The sequence below is a fragment of the Rhinoraja longicauda genome, chromosome 5 (assembly GCF_053455715.1).
Source record: "Rhinoraja longicauda isolate Sanriku21f chromosome 5, sRhiLon1.1, whole genome shotgun sequence".
Taxonomy (NCBI): Eukaryota; Metazoa; Chordata; class Chondrichthyes; order Rajiformes; family Arhynchobatidae; genus Rhinoraja; species Rhinoraja longicauda.
The window spans coordinates 78,936,157-78,952,737 of record NC_135957.1 but is presented as its reverse complement, the minus strand read 5'-3'; the positions used below and the strand labels follow the sequence as shown (position 1 = coordinate 78,952,737).

The 16,581-nt window shown below is 42.0% G+C and overlaps 1 protein-coding gene across 1 annotated transcript in view; it reads left to right on the top strand.

Moving 5' to 3' along the window:
* sim1a (SIM bHLH transcription factor 1a) overlaps positions 1–16,581 on the top strand; it is an 82,886-nt gene that overhangs the window by 7,523 nt on the left and 58,782 nt on the right. Inside the window, exons 2-5 of the mRNA XM_078400249.1 lie at positions 7,595–7,677; positions 9,967–10,056; positions 13,380–13,488; positions 13,590–13,675. Coding sequence (XP_078256375.1) covers positions 7,595–7,677; positions 9,967–10,056; positions 13,380–13,488; positions 13,590–13,675 — 368 coding nt within the window. The remainder of the gene's footprint in view (positions 1–7,594; positions 7,678–9,966; positions 10,057–13,379; positions 13,489–13,589; positions 13,676–16,581) is intronic.

Here is a 16,581-nt window from a genome sequence, read left to right as displayed (position 1 = left end):
CACATGTAAACACACACAAATGTAGGACTGCAAGAAGCCTACACGAGGAATACCAAATACTGGAGTCCCAAACGCACTGAGTAAAACTGGCTGCAAATATTCTCAACATTTTGCTTTACTTTTTAATCCAATGGCAGGTTAATATTTCCTATTGACAATTGCAATTTCTCAATGGAGAAAACGCCCCTTACGAGATTTTAGAAAATCACGAGAAAACGCCCCTCACGTCTATTTAGAAAGGAAATATGAAATCCTCCAAATTTGAGCATCTGGGGTTATTTGAAAACTGCGGCGATCCACCGCGTCCTTGGCGGTGTTGTAACTGCAGCGAACTGAGTTTAGAATGAGTCCGAAGGAACTGCAGATTGCTGGTTTACACAGAAGACAGACAGACACAAAAATGCTGGAGTAACTCAGCGGGGTCAGGCAGCATCTCGGGTGAGAAGGAGTGGGTGACGTTACGGGTCGAGACTCGAGACCCTCCTTCAGACTGGGGGTCAGGGGAGAGGGGAAACTGGGGGTGTGAGGGGTTACAAAGAACAAAAGCATGGCGTTTGAGTCCGTAACAGGTGAGGCGACTGCGCTGGTCCGCTGTAGGGCGGCGCGGGTCGGCCCAGTCGCTGGTGGAGGCCCGTGGATATTTTTTCTTTGGTTTAGAATGATTCGGATTTACCTCCACAAAGTATGTGACAAGGATCTGAAAGGTCTGAGGTTTGAAAACAGGGCTCGGCCAGCATCAGAGTGCCATCGGCGTACCTCGGAAGGCAGTGGAGGCCAATTCTCTGAATGCATTCAAGAGAGAGCTAGATGGAGCTTTTAAGGATAGCGGAGTCAGGGGGTATGGGGAGAAGGCAGGAACGGGGTACTGATTGAGAATGATCAGCCATGATCACATTGAATGGCGGTGCTGGCTCGAAGGGCCGAATGGCCTCCTCCTGCACCTATTGTCTATTGTCTATTGTCTATTGTCTATTGTCTATTGTCTATTGTTTATTGTCTATTGTACCACTGGAACACCCGCCATCGCTCGCTGTGCCCCTGCCACCGGCCATATTGGAGAATGGGGCGACTGGGCTTGTATTCACTGGAATTTAGAAGGACGAGAGGGGATCTTATTGAAACATACAAGACATACAAGGGATTGGACACGCTAGAGGCAGGAAACATGTTCCCGATGTTGGGGGAGTCCAGAACCAGGGGCCACAGTTTAAGAATAAGGGGCAGCCATTTAGAACAGAGATGAGGAAAAACTTTTTCACCCAGAGAGTTGTGAATCTGTGGAATTCTCTGCCTCAGAAGGCAGTGGAGGCCAATTCGCTGGATGCTTTCAAGAGAGAGCTGGATAGAGCTCTTAAGGATAGCGGAGTGAGGGGATATGGGGAGAAGGCAGGAACGGGGTACTGATTGAGAATGATCAGCCATGATCACATTGAATGGCGGTGCTGGCGCGAAAGGCCGAATGGCCTACTCCAGCACCTATTGTCTATTGTCCATTGGCTATTGTGTATCTCCGATCAGACTCGCTTTCATCATAAGAGTCATAGAGTGATGCAGCGTGGAAACAGGCCCAGCGGCCCAACTTGCCCACACCGACCAACATCCCCCATCTACACTAGTCCCACCTGCCTGCGTTTGGTCCATATCTCTCTATCCCGATCCTATTCATGAACCTGTCTAAATGTTTCTTAAACGTCGCGACAGTCTCTGCCTCAACTACCTCCTCTGGCAGCTCGTTCCATACACCCATACTACCGCTTGTATAAAAAAGTTACCCCTCCGTTCCTATTAAATCTAAAGCCCCTAAACCTCTGTCGTCTGGTTCTCGAACAAGATAGGCAAACTAAACAGACCAAGTTTCCCTGAAGTTTCTAATATAACGAAAGACTAAATATGTAGTATATGATATGATATATATCTAGTATATAAATATGATGTATTCAAGAGAGAGTTGGATATAGCTCTTAGGGCTAATCGAATCAAAGGATATGGAGAGAAAGCATGAACGGGGTACTGATTGGGAATGATCAGCCATGATCATATTGAATGGAGGTGCTGACTCGAAGGGCCGAATGGCCTACTCCTGCACCTATTTTCTGTTTCTATCTCAGCAAACAAATTTAAATGCACTTCTTCAGGTTGGCCAAATCTCTGATATTTAAGCGTATGTGCGTTATTTTGTACTTATTGCCCACAAACATCACGTTGATGCGAATTTCTGTCGCGCTATTTTTCTTGATCAGTACGGGTGTCACGAGTTTTGGGGAGAAGGCAGGAGAACAGGGTTAGAAGGGAGAGATAGATCAGCCATGATTGAATGGCGGCGTAGACTTGATGGGTTGAATAGCCTAATTCTGCTCGGATCACTTATGATCTTATGATTCCTGCACTTAAACCCGATGAAATACACTGTTCTTTCTTCCTTGATTCTATTCACAAAAGAAGAATTTTGTGCTCTCAAATCTGTGAATTCGTTATGTTGCAACACAGAGACCATATTTCTCCACATTTTTCCCCTCAGAAATGTATATGTTATAATTAGTACTCCCCAGAACCAAAATAGGTTTGAATAAATGGCGTGGTCAGAATCTGGTAACCTGTTATATTATTAACGGAGAGCTTTCATATATATATTTTTTTAATATATAAAGGAACGGGCAAATTACTTTACTAATAAAACACAAAGTACTTGTGCTATATAACCTGTGCTAACAATCAATTGAAATTCTTTAAAAAATGCATCCCTAAAACAGTCCTTCTAAAAAACGTTGAGATAATGACATTTATTTCAGAAAAGTGATTTTAATAGGGCTCCCACGTCCAGTGTTAATTATTACCAGACTAATCTGGAATATAATACAATGGACGCACACTTTTAAAATTAGATACACTCACTATATATTGCCAGTGAAAGCCAGGCTGGAGAATCTGTCCTTGGATGGCTTGTAATTTTCATTATAAACACTGACATTGATTCGATTCTGCACACCTTATTTAAGGCTGACTCGTTTGTTGGACTCGTTTTTATTTCCACACCTTCTTTTCAATGTATACATGCATACATACACATGTATGTTTAATAATGTGAAGTAATGGAATTAATTCTGGGAAAGTTGGATCGATTGTTTTATTTTTGGATAGCTAGCGGAGAGCCCAGCTGGAAAACGAGCCGGGCTGAGCACTGATTAGAAACATCGTTTTCCTCGCCAAGAACGGCCTTAAACGGTACCTCAGGGATTTGGTCAATTTTACTGGATCTACTTTGCCTCATTTGGTTACTAATTGGTTTCTTGTTTTATAAATCGAAATCTCATTTTCAGGAAATTACAAAACACAAGCGTCCAGTCCATTGAGGTAATCCGGGTCAGTGGATATTTAAATGGAAATGGGCCTTTCAATGCATTAATTCCGCAGTGGAACTGTTGCGCGCAAAACTTTTTTTTTTGGAGTCGCATGAGTGAGCACGGACGCTTTACTTAAAATTGGAGCCGTTATAGTCACCAGCTCCCGATTGCATAATGTCACTTTCACCTCCACGACAATTTAAAAGAAAAGCTAATAAATCAAGTCTTTGAACGCCGAAAGGCTAATTTGGAGAATCCAGTGTAGAATATTTACCTCCCTGAGGTTGTGATAGATGGGGAAAAATGCATAATCTGTAGATTTCAGCACACAAAAGCTGCTTGTTACATCTCAGGCCTCTCCGCCTCATAAGTGTACCTTTATCCCACCCTTATTTCCATTCTAACACGGCACGTACACATCATACACAAACATACACAAAGCAGGATTTCAGTTCGGTTTGGTCGGCGGTAGGTCAAGTGCAAAAATTCACAACTTTAGTTCTCCCCTCACCCTTCCCTTCCCCTCCCCCCAGTCTCAAAACCAATTCCTCCGATCATTTCCCTGGGATTTGTTCGTGTTTGGGGAAATAGTTTACGTCGGGTGGACTTGCTCGGATTCCGATCAGTCTCAATGGCCCTGAAACAATGGAACTTGTTGCAACAGATCTGTTTATTTTAAACGGTTGCTTGAAATAGAAAATATTGGGAGGCTTTCTTTTTTTTTGTTTAGTGGGCACTATTGCCAGCTATCATAATGAAAACCGTGAGGTCAACTTTTTTAAATTAATTTGCACATGTTCAACGGTGGGGAAGGGGAGGGCAGTCAAACAGGCGGAGCATGTCTCCCCACCCCTCCACCCTACCCCCCACCTCTCATTATTTATATCCTCAAATGCCAGATGCATGTAAGGGCCGTGGTTAAAAAACGACTAGGTTTCACATTCAGGGTTGTATTTAAATATTATTATTTTATAGCAAAAATAACACCTGTTGAACGAATGCGTTATTATGTTATTGGATAACTCAGATACTGTAGTCTTGCTTCCACATCTTACCGGTTGCAATTTTGTATTTAAAAACGCGGTGGGATTTCATAAGCATTTAGGGGTGACATTGTAGGGTGGGACTTTCTAAATGCAAGGGGTTTACTTATTTAAATCTCTATCTTTCCCTTCGGAGCGCACATGCCTTTAAATGAAGGTGTTGTTGACGAAATCCCTCTTCAACCTCAAAAGCACTAGCCCTGCAAGGAGGAAACTAGGTTCTCTTCACGCGAAGGGAACGATCATTCCTTGGCTTTCTCACACTTAAGTGTGGGTTATTTAAGGACCCGCGTCTGTAAACTCCCCACTCGTCGATTTATAATCCCAAATAACCACACCGGGATCCGCTGAAGTCAGAATAGACTTTACTTAACCCTGCGAGTACTGAGAGCAGCGACAATGATGATAATGGTCCCATTGTGGCTCGGTGATCCTTCACAAAAGAGTGGCGTTGGTGTTCTTTTGTAGACACGGGTCTATAATTCGCTCTGTGTGTGGTGTGTGAGTTTGACAGCACAAGTGCTTGCTGGAATCTCGTTTATTTTGTTGTCCAATTTGCATTACATTAATCAAATTACCCGGTTGAATCGTGGCCCCCTCTCCCCACACAGCCACTGGCAGTTAACATTAAACTCTCAGCAAGCAAGGCAAGACCACTAACTCAAAGAATCTGCGTTTTGTTCGCCGGCCGTCGAATCTTCAAACTAGAAACTAACCTTCAGTTTAGACACAACCAACTGCAGATGCTGGTTTACATAAGACACTCGCCGCTGAGTTACTCAGACGAACAAATCAGTTGAATGAAGATAGACACAAAAAAGCTGTAATAACTCAGCGGGTCAGGCAGCATCTCACATAGTCCTTTTCTCCAACCATGCTGCCTGACCCGCTGAGTAACTCCCGGTTTAAACCAGCATCTGCAGCTCCTTCCAACGCACTTGCGACGCTGTATACTGTCTCAGTGTACTACTGCTGTACACCTGTACTGAATCTGAGGTGCTTATCTAAGATGTATCTAAGTGCTTCTGTATAGTGATACTTGTGCAGAACTGTACATAAAAATGAATTTCAAATAAAGCACCATACACTATCTACACTAATACACTCTGCGGACCAGATTCTATGTATTGCCACAAGGATAAACGCGAAGCAACAATATCCTCAGAGAACAGGGCATTCACATGAAGGACTGGGTTAAGGGAAAATGGTAGATGATATATTTTTTTCCACGCCCAACTGTAATAAATTTGGTTGATGGGAAGGGAGAATGAATTTGCTTTAGGAAGCTAAACCCCGCGCGTCAATTTCTTCACACCTTGTCAGGAGTGTAGTGATACGCTATATCGGTCAGACGTAAGATTTTCAGTGGAGGAGAGGCGAACCAGCACAAATCAGTGAGGTTTGTCCTGTCAAAAGCCGAATAAAAAATGACCGCAAAACTAGACGAATCGTTTCGTAGTCACTCGACGAGTCACTGTGAGAGTCGTTTAAGGTCGATGTAACATTAACCGCGATACGATTATAACCCAAGGCCAAATATGAAAAATCCGAAATTAATTTTTGATGAGGATATTTCAGTTTGGAAAATGAATAGTATTTAGAAAGACATCTTTGTAGGCTGAGAAAATAAATGTTTTAATGCCTAATTCGTGACTGTAGAAATCAGTCGAATTTGCTCAATTTAGAACATTTGCTTTGAAAAAATGTCCAATAACTATATATTTGAGAATTCTCGAAAATTATTTTCGAGAATTGTCTTCACGAGATATTATTTTGATATTTTATTTTTAATGAAAATATGATTTTATGTTCCATAATTGGACATTTATTGATTAGTCAAAACTAACAGAAATTCGGATTGAAATAAATACGGACCGCTAAAGAAACGGTTTGCTTGCTGCTCTCCGCTTTGTCCATATATCTGCAGGTTCGCTTGTCAGAGTTGTGGCAATAAACCGGGCTGTAATATAATGCACTCTATTGTACAATCCATTCATTCAGCTACCGGTCATGGCTGTACGGGTACAAGTCGGCCTTGGACCCGCTCACGTTTTGTTGTGGGTCACGCATTCTCAATCTAGTTTAGTTTAGAGATACAGCGCGGAAACAGGCCCTTCGGCCCACCGAGTCCGCACCGACCAGCGATTAAATCGATCCTACACACACTGGGGTCAATTTACACTTATACCAAGTCAATTTACCTACAAACCCACACGTCTTTGGACGTCTTGGGAAGAAACCGAAGATCTCGGAGAAGGCTCACGGGGAGAACGTACAAACTCCGTACAGACAGCACCCATAGTTGGGATTGAACCCGGGTCTCCGGCACTGTAAGGCAGCAACTCTACCGCTGCGCCCTCAATCTTCGGTCGCCAGTGCGGTTTTTTAAAATTGATAAACTGACCCATTACAATGTATCATAGAAACTGCAAAGACAGACAGATCCAATACATCCACAGACAGACACATCCAACACGTACCTGCACTCTTTTCTTACTAAAAGTTATTCACCTCCTCTCTCAGTGAGTTGGATTGTCACCTCATTTTAGTTGGGGGGAATTATAAAAACCTGCAAAAAGAGACCCCCTCCTTTCTCTCTCTCCCTCTGTAACCTGGTGTTTAAATACCACAATATATTACAGGGAAAACGAATTTCATGTAATAGCAAGGATTGCTGTCAATATAAATAAAGTAAATATTTATCCTGATACTGTAGTTCTCTGAACTATTGAGATGCATTAAGGTGCCCCTGATCCCTATTTCACATAATTTTGTTAAATTTTAAATACGATGATGGGTTGACTATCATTTATTCTTGAGAAGACATAGACCGTTTTGCACTGAAACATCGTAAACAAATAATAGCTTCAGGAGAGTCCGGTATAAATATTTTATCATGCAACCACGTTCATTCGATGTATTCTCTCAAACTAATTATTGGCAAATGTGCAGGAAAACGCGTCCCGCACAAAAAATAAATAAAAATACAGTCTGAAATAAAAATAGAACCAATTATGTTTCAAATGAACCAAATATGATGATGATGATGTTGAAATAAATGCAGCTACAAAACTGCCCACGCGTTAACTCAGACAATTTGAGCGGCTGATGAAGTGGTTCTCGCCGTTTTTTGGGCCGCCGAGGTAATCGCGAACCTTGAAAGGTGGCTTCTATTCCCGAGACGTTTCTTACGGTTTTCATGCATTTCAGGACTCGGGGAAGCCTGGGGCCAGACCAGCCGTACTGGCCATTTGAATAATGTCGGCCGAGAACTGGGATCTCACCTGTTACAGGTAAAACAACAGGAAACTATAATGTTCGTTGCGGTCTGTGAGGCTAAACCTTGGTGTTGACAATTGACAAAAGAGCTTACTGATAGTGCGGGCTTATAATAAATATCGCGGCACAAAAAAAAAGCACCCAAGGAAATTATTAATTACTGACGAAATGTTTAAGCAAATTTGATTTTAAGGCAACATTATTCATTAAAGTATGGCAGATTATGTTTCTTCGAGGTGAACTAAATGCTGCTTTAAAGTAATCATAATTTCTCTTTCAGGCATAGTTACCGTCACCCTGTAATGATTTTATAATTTGAAGTAATCCAATTCAATCACATGTCAAATTATCTTCTAATCACACCCCCACTTCGAGTGTTGAGGAGTGATTATGTCACCAGTACAGGTGTTGAAATGGTCGGTGTGGGGCCTTTTGAGTGTGAACCGGAAGAGCGCATTACAGACTAATAGTTGCTTGCATAAGTAGTTTCATGCTGTGTGGGGTCTCCCAAACACAAGATCAAAAGCGATAGGAGCAGAATTAGGCCGTTCGGCCCATCAAGTCTACTACACCATTCAATCTTGGCTGATCTATCTCTCCCTCCTAACCCCATTCTCCTGCCTTTTCCCCATAACCCCTGACACCCCGACCAATCACGAATCTATCTATAAGAAAATAACTGCAGATGCTGGTACAAATCGATTTATTCACAAAATGCTGGAGTAACTCAGCAGGTCAGGCAGCATCTCGGGAGAGAAGGAATGGGGGACGTTTCGGGTCGAGACCCTTCTTCGAATCTATCCCTGCCTTTACAATATCAACTGACTTGGCCTCCACAGGCTTCTGTGGCAAATAATCCCACAGATTCACCACCCTCTGACTAAAGAAATTCTTCCTCATCTCCTTCCTGAATGAATGTCCTATAATTCTGAGGCTATGACCTCTCGGCCTGGACTCTCCCACTAGTGGAAACATCCTTTCCACATCCACGCGGTCCAGGCCTTTCACTATTCAGTACGTTTCAATGAGGTCCCCCCTCATTCTTCTAAACTCCAGCGAGTAGGAGGGGTATCACAAAATGCTGGAGTAACTCAGCAGGTCAGGCAGCATCTAGGAGAGAAGGAATGGGTGACGTTTCGGGTCGAGACCCTTCTTCAGACTGATGTCAGGGGGGCGGGACAAAGAAAGGACCTGCTGAGTTACTCCAGCATTTCGTGCATTCTCTCCTAGATGCTGCCTGACCTGCTGAGTTACTCCAGCATTTTGTGATACCTTCGATTTGTACCAGCATCTCGCAGTTATTGTCCTGCACAGCGAGTAGGGGAAAGTAGGAGGGACTGTGGGGAACTATCGAGCTAACCCCATACAATAGATTTTTAAAAATGGTTTAGGTTTAGTTTTACTGTTGTCACATATACCGAGATACAGTGAGTGGCTTTGTTTTTTTTTTGCATGCTATCCAAACAGATCAGATATACCATACATGAATACAATCAAGCCAAACTCAAGTAATGTGTAGGAAGGAACTGCGGATGCTGGTTTAAGCCGAAGATAAACACAACACTTTGATGTAACTCAGCGGGTCAGACAGCATTTCTCCAGAGATGCTGCCTGACCCACTGAGTTACTCCAGAGTTCTGTGTCAAACGTAAGTAAAATAGACAGAACAAAGGGGAAGATGCAGAATATAGTTCTCGAAAACGGATCAGTCAAAGACAGGTTATTTCCCCCCACACAATGGCATGCAATTTTTGAAATGCAAAAGATTTGTTGCATTTCCCATCTGCGAGACTGAGGTTTCTCATCTCCGAGACCGAGACTGAGTCTGAAGAAGGGTCTCGACCCGAAACGTCACCCATTCCTTCTCTCCTGAGATGCTGCCTGACCTGCTGAGTTACTCCAGCATTTTGTGAATAAATACCTTCGATTTGTACCAGCATCTGCAGTTATTTTCTTACACTGAGGTAAGGGGGGTCTATTAGGAAACCAACCACGTATATTTCCACCTGGTGCTGTTTTAAAAGTTAAAATCCAGTGAAGAGTTGAACTAATCTAAGCCCGAGTTAGATACAAATCAGTTTCCCCACCCTATAGAGAGTTATTTAGATAATAAGTTACAACACGGAACGCGGCATGTTTCCACCCCCCCGTAAACACTGTTGTTATTGCTCGGCAAAACAGCACATGAAGTAGGGCCAGATATTTATTGTGGTCATCAAACTCGATTTGTCAAAACCCTCGATCGAGCTTGTAGCCAGACGTTGATGCATTATTCCCCCGCTTGTCTCTTTCGGTCCATTCAGACGCTGGATGGTTTCATCTTCGTGGTTGCTCCAGACGGGAAGATAATGTACATTTCCGAAACAGCGTCAGTTCATCTGGGACTGTCACAGGTAAGACACCGGTTCTTTCCGCTCCTTGCTGCCCCCGTCTGTGTGTGCGTGCACGATTGCTTAGAATGTGTGTTAACGCATTAATAACACATGTAGCCATTTATCATTGCATTTGCTATCTATTAAGATATAGTAACAGACGCACATTAACTAGGTGGTTTCTGAAACATTATTTGCATGTTGGTATTTATCGTGTCCATTCCGGGTTAAATGAAGATCTGAATTGACTGATATATTCGATCGGTGTCTCCTCTCTTTTTTTTGTGAGGCTGTGATTGAGCTTTCTGATAAAAAAAAAAACATGTTCATCGTGTATCCATTGCGCGTTCGCACAATTCAAAATCATTCCCCGGGATTGAGCGATGAAAGAGTTCAAGACTAAGCCACGGCCGTCGTATGGCGTTGAGGGTTCAAATGTACTTCACCTCATGATCAGAATCATAAAGATTCATAAAGATCACATATCAGGCAAGATTGACAAACGCCTTACAACAACAAAATAATAAACCCAGGATCAAGGAACCACTATGCATTTAAAGTTGTTGCATGCTCTTTGCTAAAATAATATTTTGATCGGTTTTATCCTTATTTTCTGAGTTCAATCCATCCAAGACGGGCTTAAATAACTCACCCCGCTCTGTATTTGGTGTGTGCTTGTACCTATCCACCTGTAACTGAGCGCTGGTTGCTCTGAGATTCTACGACGTATTCATAGTTATTAGAATTATCCTACAGTATAACATCTACAGAAAGACTTAACGTTAGGTATTCAGTGCAAGCAACCAATCTGTCACACAACGACATGAAAAAACATCAATTTATTCTAAGTGCTAGATTTTTCATTTTTTCTAAAAAAAAAGGCTTACTCTAGTGAAAGATGCCCAAGGTATAAATTGATGCAGCTTTACTATTAGTACTTTATACTTTACCTGGATTGATATACATGGGTCTGAATCTGTGCACTGTCCAATGATTCTAGGTCTATCAATTTTCTTTCCTAGAATTATTGAGTGTTTAATACCTTATACAAAGAAAGCTCAGTTTAAAGTTGAAATATATTGCATCATATTTTGACAACTAGCAAAGCACAATATATTGATTTATTTGTGCAATGATGGGAATATCCCAATTAAACTGTTTTGTGTTCAGATTCACCACTTCTAGTTTTTGTAAAGCATTGCATACATTGCATTTTTTTGGGAAATAACTTTACTCTCTGCCAGAATATGCAAAAGTTACCAACAAAATATTTGTAGGACATCAGATAATGGAGGGCCATTTTGAAACTTCATGTTCACTTAAAATAATTGATCCGCAATTGCAAGGGTAACAAAATAGCACAATTCTAACAAAATTTAGTTTCCCTGAAGCAGAGTGTTTGACACTTGCAATGCATAGCACCCCACACAAAGACTAAGGGGAAAAAAGTGCATCTTTATCTGGAGAAATGCAATCCTTCTGAATTATATGAATCTTTCCAAAATACTACCACAATGTTAAAGAAAACCAAGAGCTACATAGCATTCTGACTTCAATAATTAATTGTTCAGATAATGTTCCTGAAAATTATTTACAAAATATTAATGGTATACTAATGTGACAAGTGGGTGGTTGTTTTGTGAGTACTTTGGGCTTATATTATCATGTTTTATAATGGGAAAATCCACAATTCACAATCGATGGCTAATTTTGAATATTTGTAGAAAATAATAAATATTACCTTGAAGAATACAATATCAATGTTTTACATAGAAATAAATAAGATGTAATAAGATAAATTTATTTGAGGTTGCAAAGATAATATGGAAATGTAAAGATGTAAATGTGTATATATATATATATATATATATTTGTGTGTGTGTGTGCGTGTGTGTGTGCGTGTGTGTGTGTGTGTGTGTGTGTGTGTGTGTGTGTGTGTGTGTGTGTGTGTATATAGCAGTAACAGGATCGTTCCGAGTCAGCATGGATTTACGAAGGGGAAATCATGCTTGACTAATTTTCTGGAATTTTTTGAGGATGTAACTAGGAAAATGGACAGGGGAGAGCCGGTGGATGTAGTGTACCTTGACATTCAGAAAGCCTTTGACAAGGTCCCACATAGGAGATTAGTGTGCAAAATTAGAGCACATGGTATTGGGGGTAGGGTACTGACATGGATAGAAAATTGGTTGGCAGACAGAAAGCAAAGAGTGGGGATAAATGGGTCCCTTTCAGAATGGCAGACAGTGACTAGTGGGGTACCGCAAGGCTCGGTGCTGGGACCGCAGCTATTTACAATATACATTAATGACTTGGATGAAGGGATTAAAAGTAACATTAGCAAATTTGCAGATGACACAAAGCTGGGTGTCAGTGTGAACTGTGAGGAAGATGCTATGAGGTTGCAGGGTGACTTGGACAGGCTGTGTGAGTGGGCGGATGCATGGCAGATGCAGTTTAATGTGGATAAGTGTAAGGTTATCCACTTTGGTGGTAAGAATAGGAAGGCAGATTATTATCTGAATGGTGTCAAGTTAGGAAAAGGGGACATACAACGAGATCTAGGTGTCCTAGTGCATCAGTCACTGAAAGGAAGCATGCAGGTACAGCAGGCAGTGAAGAAAGCCAATGGAATATTGGCCTTCATAACAAGAGGAGTTGAGTATAGGAGCAAAGAGGTCCTTCTACAGTTGTTCAGGGCCCTAGTGAGACCGCACCTGGAGTACTGTGTGCAGTTTTGGTCTCCAAATTTGAGGAAGGATATTCTTGCTATTGAGGGCGTGCAGCATAGGTTTACTAGGTTAATTCCCGGAATGTTGAAAGACTGGAGTGACTAGGCTTGTTTACACTGGAATTTAGAAGGATGAGAGGGTATCTTATTGAAACATATAAGATTATTAAGGGGTTGGACAAGTTAGAGGCAGGAAACATGTTCCCAATGTTGGGGGAGTCCAGAACCAGGGCCCACAGTTTAAGAATAAGTGGTAGGCCATTTAGAACAGAGATGAGGAAAAACTTTTTCACAGATAGTTGTAAATCTGTGGAATTCTCTGCCTCAGAAGGCAGTGGAGGCCAGTTCTCTGAATGCTTTCAAGAGAGAGCTAGATAGATCTCTTAAGGATAGTGGAGTCAGGGGGTATGGGGATAAGGCAGGAATGGGGTACTGATTGAGAATGATCAGCCATGATCACATTGAATGGTGGTGCTGGCTCAAAGGGCCGAATGGCCTACTCCTGCACCTATTGTCTATTGTCTATATATATATATGTGTGTGTGCGTGATACATCTATTTCAATACAGAACCATTTCCAAGTAACATTTAAAAGTGCTCCTGATGTTAACAGGTAGAGTTGACTGGGAACAGCATTTATGAGTATATTCACCCAGCTGATCACGATGAGATGACTGCAGTTCTAACAGCCCACCAGCCCTACCACTCTCACCTCGTTCAAGGTACATCCAGTCTATTCTTGCACATTCCCATCTGTGTTAATCTTTCTCATTGTCACTATGTCGCAGTAAGGCGATTAAACTCTACTGGTATATTTTGACAGAATATGAGATTGAACGTTCGTTCTTCCTGAGGATGAAGTGTGTCCTGGCAAAGAGAAATGCCGGCTTGACGTGCGGTGGTTACAAGGTGGGTTGTGCTTATCTGTATGATCGCACAGGAACGTTTGCTGTTTCACATTTCCTGCTCTGCAATTTGAAGCAATAACACACACGCACACACACACACACACACACACACACACACACTCACACTCACATTCACATACACACACACGCATACACAGACACATTCAGGCACACACATATATACATATATAGATATATAAATATATATATATAATGCTGCATGTCCCGCTGAGGTACTCCAGCTTTTTGTGTCTATCTTAGGTTTAAACCAGCATTTGCAGTTCCTTCTTACAGATTTTTTAGATTTAGATTTAGAGATACAGCGCAGAAACAGGCCCTTCGGCCCACCGGGTCCGCGCCGCCCAGCGATCCCCGCACATTAACACTATCCTACACCCACTAGGGACAATTTTTACATTTGCCCAGCCAATTAACCTACATACCTGTACGTCTTTGGAGTGTGGGAGGAAACCGAAGATCTTGGAGAAAACCCACGCAGGTCACGGGGAAAATGTACAAACTCCGTACAGACGGCGCCCGTGGTCAGGATCGAACCTGAGTCTCCGGCGCTGCATTCGCTGTAAGGCAGCAACTCTACCGCTGCGCCACCGTGCAGCATTACAGATATATTTATATATCTTTATTTATATATATTTATATATATTTACACACACACACACACACACACACACACACACACACACACACACACGCACACACACGCACACACATATATATGTATATACACGCCCACCCAAACATACATATATATATATATATATATGTATGCACACGTATATATATAATATACATACACATGCATGTGTACACACAAAAGTTACTAACATTTGTAGAAAACAAAATGTGCACTGGACATCAGATAATGGAGAGCCATTTTGAAATTTAATGTTCACTTAAAATAATTTTACTGCAATTGGAAGAGTAACAAAACATATATATTGAAAATAACATTTCACTTTGCACTCATCAAATTATTGTTCATAGTCATAAATTTGTGGGTGAAAATCTCATATATTTAGGACTAAGAGCAGCATTTGAACAAGTGCAAAAATCTAATATTATTTGAAAAATAATGTTACTGTTTGCTTGATTGCTTTAAAGTGCAGGCGAGCTCTCCCAGTGTTATTTTGGAGTGTGTTGTTTTGTCTGGACGTGTGCAATATTTGCACATAGAGAGAGATTTTTTTAAAGAAATGGTGACCGTCTGATAACTAAAGGTGACCAAAAAAGAAAGTGAACTTGATATATGATGGGAATTAGGCACAAAGAAAACTTAATGTATAATGTCGTCTTGTAAGTTGCCATGTTGCTGAACTCATTTCCAAATCAAGGTCCATCATTTATCACCTCTCGCTCTCTGCCTCAGAACCGTGTAGCTTGAGATTTGAGTCAAATGCAAGGATGAGTGGGCAGAGTACCTCTCTTGAAGGCCATTTAGTTTAGTTTAGTTTAGTTTAGAGTTACAGCGCGGAAACAGGCCCTTCGGCCTACCGAGTCCCCTCCGACCAGCGACCCCCGCACATTAACACTATCCTACACACTCGGGACAATTTACATTTCTCCTAAGCCAATTAACCTACAAACCTGTAGGTCTTTGGATTGTGGGAGGAAACCGGTTTCGGTGCAAACCCACGTGGTTACGGGAAGAACGTACAAACTCCGTACAGACAGCGCCCGTAGCCAGGTTCGAATCCGGGTCTCTGGCGCTGTAAGCGCTGTAAGGCAGCATCTCTAATGCTGCGCCACCATGCTGCCCGTACCAGTTTTGTGAACCAGTTTTGATTTTAATGAAAGTTCAGCAGGTTTCCTGGTCAGCATTGCTGCCAGCAGCACATTTATTGAACAACTTATCACAGAAGGATTTGAGTTCACCGTCTCAGTCTATAAATGCCATATCACCCTTTCCTTTGCACTCAGTCATTTCAAGTCACATATTGGAGGATTTCAAATAAATTGATATTTTCCACGCTGTCAAATCCAAAAATAAAAGAAATTTATATCAAAGTAATCTGGCACATTGTGTATCTCATAGAGCCCACGCAAAGCTGATTGTAGATTATTCAGTTGGCTTGGATATTAAAATGTAGGTCCATTACGGTAAAAGTATAAGCTTCATGCCTTCTCGTGCAAATGCAAAACTCAGTGGTAGTGTGGAGCTCTAATGCACTAAGTACAATTTCTGGTGGACTGTCAATTCCTAGTCAAACTGACAGGTAATGGTGTCTCACTGGGAAAACAATATGACATTACTTACTTTCCTGATGAATACATGTCTTGTGACCCCAGGCTGCCTACATACAGACACACGGAGAAACCTACAGAGCAGCTCATCTGACTGGGACAGAAAGAGTCACATGTTGATCATATGGGAAAGAACTGGAGGGGGGGGGGGGGGGGGGGGGGAGAGTTAGCACAGGGAACAGCAACGCAGCCCAAAATTTCATCCCAGTGTAGTTCCGCCTTGGGATACGGGCATTTTCCAGGTATCCTACGGCCAAATTTAAAGCTAGAGTGGCTCAGTTTACTTTAGTTTAGTTTAGAGACACAGCAGGGACATTGGCCCTTCAGCCCACTGTAAATTGCCCCTGGTATGTGGATTCAACAGTGGGATAACAGAACTAGTGATCGATGGGTGAAAAGGATTTTAGATTTTTAGATTTAGAGATATAGTGCAGAAACAGGCCCTTCAGCCCACCGGGTCCGTGCCGCCCAGCGATCCCCGCACATTAACACTATCCTACACCCACCAGGGACAATTTTTACATTTTCCCAGCCAATTAACCTACAAACCTGTACGTCTTAGGAGTGTGGGAGGAAACCGAAGATCTCGGAGAAAACCCACACAGGTCACGGGGAGAACGTACAAACTCCGTACAGTACAGCACC